Source organism: Trifolium pratense, linkage group LG2, assembly GCF_020283565.1.
Source record: "Trifolium pratense cultivar HEN17-A07 linkage group LG2, ARS_RC_1.1, whole genome shotgun sequence".
Classification (NCBI taxonomy): Eukaryota; Viridiplantae; Streptophyta; class Magnoliopsida; order Fabales; family Fabaceae; genus Trifolium; species Trifolium pratense.
In genome coordinates, this window is record NC_060060.1 from 17,892,698 (window position 1) to 17,899,381 (window position 6,684).

The following is a 6,684-nucleotide window of genomic DNA, read 5'->3' on the forward strand; positions in this document are numbered from 1 at the left end:
GAATCCATTGAAATGTGCTTTTTGTGTGCATGCAGGAGATTTCCTTGGATTTGTGGTGCGTAAAAAAGGCATTGAGATAAACCAAAACAAGACAAAAGCGATTTTGGAGACTAACCCTCCAACAAACAAAAAGCAACTTCAATCCTTGTTAGGAAAGATCAACTTTCTGAGAAGATTCATTTCGAATCTAAGTGGTAAAGCTCAAGCTTTTTCACCATTGCTTCGACTCAAGAAAGAGGATGTTTTTACTTGGGGGCAGGATCAGCAAGAAGCATTCGATGCAATCAAAAGATACTTGTCTAATCCTCCAACTCTGATGCCACCAATTAGAAATAAGTTTATGAAGTTGTATATTTCAGCATCTGATATCACATTAGGTAGCATGTTAGCCCAAGAGGACGAAAATGGCGAAGAAAAGGCCATTTATTATCTAAGTAGAGTCCTTAATGATGTTGAAACTAGATATAGTAGTATTGAAAAGCTTTGTCTCTGTTTGTACTTTTCTTGTATGAAATTGAAGCATTATATAAAGCCTATTGATGTTTATGTTTATTCTCATTATGATGTTATTAAACATATGTTGCTAAAACCAATTTTACATAGTCGAATTGGGAGATGGGCTTTAGCTCTTTCTGAATATTCACTTTCATACAAACCTTTGAAAGCAATTAAAGGCCAAATAGTGGCTGACTTCATTGTTGATCATTCAGCAATCGAATCACCTCAAAATTACATTGCTCTAGAACCATGGACTCTGTATTTCGATGGGTCTAGACATCAACATGGTACTGGGATAGGTATTTTGATAATTTCCCCACAAAAGATTCCTACTAAGTTCAAATACAGGATTAATGGTATTTGTTCGAACAATGAGGCTGAATATGAGGCTTTGATAGCAGGATTAGAAATATTATTAAGCCTGGGGGCAAGAGACATTAAAATAAAAGGTGATTCAGAACTAGTTTTGAAACAACTGACCAAAGAATACAAATGTATCAAAGAGCATTTAATTCGTTATTTTGTCATAGCAAATGCGTTACTAAAACGTTTCGATTCGATTGACATTGAACATGTCCCTCGAATAGAAAATCAAGAAGCTAATGACTTAGCCCAGATTGCTTCAGGATACAAAGTGTCCAAAGCAAAGCTAGAACAATTAATAGAAATCAAAGAAAAATTGATTTCTAATGAGCCAATGCAATTGGAATTGTCAATACCAAAACTTGAGGGGGCAGAGATGTCACCAAATGACATAAATAATTCTGATAAAGAAATGAATTATGATGAACTCCAAATTTTGGTCATTGACAATTTAATAGATGGTGATTGGAGAAAACCAATTGTAGAATATTTGGAAAATCCAATCGGGAGTGCTCCTCGAAAGATCAAATACAGGGCATCAAATTATGTGATCATTGGTAATGAATTGTTTAAAAAGACCCTCGAAGGAGTACTATTGAAATGCCTTAGTAAGAATGAGGCCTACATAGCAATATCTGATGTTCATAGTGGGGCTTGTGGTTCTCACCAATCAGGCCATAAGATGAAATGGCTTTTAGTTCGACAAGGCATGTACTGGCCATCTATGTTGAAAGATTGCATAGATTTTGCTAAAGGTTGTCAAGACTGTCAAAAACATGCAGGAATCCAACATGTACCTGCAAGTGAATTACATTCGATAATAAAACCTTGGCCATTTAGAGGTTGGGCATTGGATTTAATTGGTGAAATAAAACCAGCATCATCAAAAAATCAAAAGTACATAATAGTTGGTGTTGATTATTTTACCAAATGGATCGAAGCTATACCTTTGCCCAATGTTGATCAAGAAGAAGTTATAAGTTTTATCCAAAACCACATTATTTACAGGTTTGGAATCCCTGAAACCATCACAACTGATCAAGGTTCAGTGTTTACTGGTCGAAAGATGCAAGAATTCGCCAGGCAAACAGGGTTTAAACTTTTGACTTCGACACCTTATTATGCACAAGCAAATGGTCAAGTAGAAGCTGCCAATAAAATTATTATTGGATTAATTAGAAAACATATTGCTCAAAAGCCAAGAAATTGGAACAAGACTTTAAATCAAGTCTTATGGGCGTGTAGAAATTCCCCTAAAGAATCAACAAATTCTACTCCATTTCGACTAACGTATGGTCATGATGCTGTGTTACCAGTAGAAATTTATGTGCAATCTATCAGAATTCAAAGACAAATGGAGATACCAACTGATCATTATTGGAGTATGATGTTCGATGAATTGGTTGATTTAGACGAAGAAAGGCTAAGAGCGCTTGATACTTTAAGCAGACAAAAAGAAAGAGTAGCAAAGGCCTATAATAAGAAGGTTAAATCAAAAACCTTTGACGTGGGGAATTTATTTTGGAAAGTTATTTTGCCTATGGACAAAAAAGATAGAGTTTTAGGCAAATGGTCTCCAAATTGGGAAGGACCTTTTAAAATAATACAAGTATTTTCGAATGGTGCATATGAAATAGAAGAATTGACTTCAGAAAAGCGAACCTTGAATATAAATGGTAAGTATTTGAAAAAATATAAACCAACACTTTTAGAAGTTAATATTAGCACAGAATAAATATTCGAAACGAAATTGAAATGGCATAAACGAAGTAAAAGTGCCATAAAAGGCAATTGTCAAGGTTACAAACCAAATAAAACAAAACCAGATAATTGTTCGAGAAATAAAAACAAAACATCAAAAGAAAATCTAAGACAAACACTTGGATTTGAAATCAGCATAATGGTCCTTAATAAGGCCAACTTCGACAGTCTGGATCTTGATTGCATCCTCGAGAGATTTGATCTCTTCTTTGATCACAGTGGCAGCACTGAAGTGGGAAATACCTTCCTTCGCAGCTTCGCGAATAGATTCTTGAGTGGTGGCAGCAACAGCTTCTTCAATCTTTACACGCTTTGCTTTCTCTTCAAGAATCTTTTTCTCTCGATCAGCAATCTCAGCTCGAAAAGAATCTATTTCTGCCTCCCACTTGGAAATATTGTTGGTACATTCTTGAATCCCAAGACCTGGTTGCTGAACTTGTGCTTTCATTTGGTCAACTTTTGATTGAGCAGCCATGGCCTTCTCAAATAATGCATCATAAGCAGCCTGTTGACCAACAAGTTTCTGAGAGTTGCGTTTCAGGTTTTGCACTGTGGTAGCAAACTGGTCCAAGATCGATTCGAGCTGGATAACTTTTCTCAAGGTTTCGAGGTCAGTTTGAGGATTGTGCAACTTGTTCAAAAAGGACTTGTGCTTGAAAGCATTAGCAGGGTGTTCCTCAACTGATGCCAAGATGTCTCCATTGATGAAATCCGTATATAGCTTTGAAATCAGAGAGTCTTGTCGAACAGAAGAATTGATTTCTGAGTCTGAAGCAGTTGAATTACTAGGTCCACTCGAACTTACGGGATCAGTAGTTGTTTTAGAAATCAGAAGTTTTAGAGCAGCTTCAGGATCATGAATTTGCAAGGAAATGAATTCTTCTTCAGCGAGCCCTAGGCTGGCTGACAGCTTCGATGTCGAAGTTTCAGGTAGCAATTCTGATCCACCAGCCTCTGCTTCCTTTATGGCTTCAGAATCAAAGTCTTCTTCCTCTGAGGAAGATTCATCAGCATCGACCTCGACTGTTGGATTTTCGTTCCATTCCTTGAAAGGAGAAGTCTTGTTATCAATCTCTGCAGACATAGGAGGCTCTGATTGATCTTGACTAGGCTCTGGTATGACTTTTTCAGAAATAGTGGTCTCACTATCTTTGAGAGTATCACCACTAGACTTGTTCGATAGGATGTCCTGAAAAACAGAATCGAATATGAGGGAATATAACTTTACTTATTATAAATCAGAAAATGCAAGTAAAGTAGTACAAGTACCTCTGGATTGTTGTCTTGCTGGGGCATGTTGTCCGATTCTTTGAGTGTAGCATCAGGCATAGCAGCATCTTCTTGAACTTCAGCGTCAGGGATAGGCTCTTGTTGTTCATTCGAGATCGAAGGAGATTTAAGGTTGGTTGCAGAAGGATCACTTGAGGACTTTGATTTTTTATGTTTTTTATCCCGGGTTCGATCCTCTGAATTTTTCTTTCCTTCTTTCTTCTTTTCCTCTTTCCTCTTCGCTTTCCTTTCCTGCTTCTCTCTCTTTTCTTTCATCTTCTTTTCTTTCTCTTCAGTAGAAAGATTATCAGAGGTAGTTTCTGGGATATTTGTTTCAATAATCACAGAAGGCTGGCCCCTCTTTCTCTGGAAACTTTGTTCTTCTTCTTCCTGCAAATAGAAGTCGAAACAAGAAGTATTCGAATTAAGGGATTTGAGTTGAGAGGAACTTTGGAAATAATTTAGAAAAAACTTATACCTCTTCTTCGTCACTGACGACTATTGTGTTAGGTTTTGGCTTCTTCGATGGGCCAGTCTCAGTGGAAGGGACGTTGGTTGGTCTTTTACGTGCCTAGAAGAAGTGGTTTAGAAAAGTAAAGATTTAACTTAGAATGTTTCGAAGGAAAACAAGTTTCGATTCAATATGTACCTTAGAAGGCTCTTCAGACTCAACTGCCTTCGATGTTGTTTTTTCTTTAACTGTCTTAGCAGATTCTGCAGCTTGTTTTTTGGTAACTAGGAAACATAAGCAAAAGTTTAAATCGAAACAATATGGGAATATTTGGTAAAAGAAAGTGCATATATAGACAAGTTACCTGTAGTCTTGACTTGCTGTTCGATTCTCTTTATCTGAGGTCGAGTAAACCCACTCTCCAACCTCGAGATAAACACTGCATCTCCTAGGTGTTTGCTGTCGAAATATCGCCTCCACCAGTTGGCAAACTCTTGTGTACAGTAGTAAGAAAGGTTGAAGTCAAATGGCTCGAAGCCATAAACGTTATCACGACTAATCTTCATGTACCTTTCATACAAAGTGGAAGTCACAGTTGTCCCGAGCACGATGTTTTTCTTCCTTATATACATGCTCTTTGGTCGAAGCTGTGAAAAGCCAAACTGTCTAGAAACCAAGTTCGGTTGATACCCAATTAATGCATATTCAGAAGATAGGGTACCAATTCGAATTGACAGGATGGTAGGATCTAAATATGCTGTCCAGGTTTCATTTATTTCCTCCTCAGCATTAGGGTTCAACACTGGTATCTCTTTGACGAACCAGGAGGGGCCAATGGTTCTCTTCACAAATGGAGCGTGTTCAGGCTTGAAGTGGTCGATGGCTAAGAAAATTTTCATGTACTTCATGAATAGCTGTTGAGAGTTCTGTTCAAGGGGATTAGGTTGAAGCCTTATTAAGCGAGTACCTTCGATTTTCCTTTTAGCTATCGAAGCGTGATGTTCAGTGGGAATGAACAAACCAAGTTCTTTTTCAAAGGTGGCATTTAACCACAACTGTAATAGCCACATTGGCCCAGCAGCTTGAAAACATCCATCTGGCGCAGCTTTCTTCGATTTCGACTTGGCAGGAACTAAACCTTTCAGGTTATCACAAACTTCCCCAATCGACTCATACAGGGTTGCCAGCAGAAGGCGTCCTAAGGCAAAATGGCATCCTTCATGTATTTGTACAGCCATAGGTATAAATTTCCTAGCAATTTGGAGAGATCGAGAACAAAATACATAATGGGATAGCCATAGAGTGAGAAAGGCCACATGTTCTTCATCTGAGACTTCTTCATTCTCAGGTCCTGAATGTTTGAGGATAAAGGCAGAAAAGGCGTTTTCTTTGTAGTTTAAAGTGATGTTATCACTAACATCATCAGGGCTGTAAGTTTTGCCAGTGGGTCTTAACCCTGTGATAGCTGACACATCGAACAAGGTAGGTGTCATCATACCACTTTTAAAATGAAAGGTGTTGGTAGATTTTTCAAAGAAATGCATCGCAGCAATGAGCATTTCAGGTTGGTATTTGGGTCCTATCCTAGAAAACTGTATTAACTCAAAGATTCCGTAATCTTTCCAGAATTTACCAAAGGATTGCTCTATTCGATCAAGCCAAGTAAGGTAAAGGCTATTTCCGTAATAAGGATGGGATCGAAAGGGTTTATAATTTGTCAGCATATATTCAAAGTTATAGGGTTTGCTATCAAAGATTCTAGGCTCGCAGGTTTCGAGACATGGAAATATCTCGTCTACTTCCCTAGTCAAATTCATATCATCTGGAATCGGACCACCAAAAGCATAAACATTGTTATCAATAGCAAAGGGAATCATTACCTGACTCTCCCAGATTTCTCGGTGTTCTTTGCTGCCTTTGGGTTCTGGAACATACTTCGTTCCATCATCAGCAACGGAGAAACCGCTCCATTTTCCAGCAAAAGGAACTTGAAACTTATTAGATGAAGACGCCATGAAAGTTCTTGGGAAAACGAAGGAAAAGATGTAGATCTGAGATCTTGAAAGATGCGAACTGAAGAAGGTGATCAAAGATCCGGTAAGTTCAAATTTGTTTTGAATCTTTGATGTTTCAAGATTTGGAGAAAGATTTTAAGAGATTTTGGAGCGTGAAAAGCTTTGAAAGAAGTTGGAAAGGTTTCAACTGAAGTGACAGAGCTCTATTTATAGGCAATCTTGGATTAAGACAAAATTTAATTAAAAAGATAAATGCTGAAAAAGCGCTTTTTGTCTATTCCGATTCAACTTCTCAGGCTGACGCGTGTCCCACTACTCAAAAGGATG

The 6,684-nt window shown here is 37.8% G+C and overlaps 1 protein-coding gene across 1 annotated transcript; it reads right to left on the reverse strand.

Moving 5' to 3' along the window:
* Positions 1-2,728: 2,728 nt before the first annotated feature.
* Positions 2,729-6,357, reverse strand: LOC123904296. Its single transcript, XM_045953980.1, has 5 exons — positions 4,707-6,357; positions 4,541-4,626; positions 4,370-4,462; positions 3,892-4,281; positions 2,729-3,811 (listed from the first exon to the last, which is right to left on the reverse strand). Exons 1-5 carry the CDS (start codon positions 6,355-6,357, stop codon positions 2,729-2,731), a joined length of 3,303 nt encoding a protein of 1,100 aa, XP_045809936.1.
* Between the last annotated feature and the right edge of the window lie 327 nt (positions 6,358-6,684).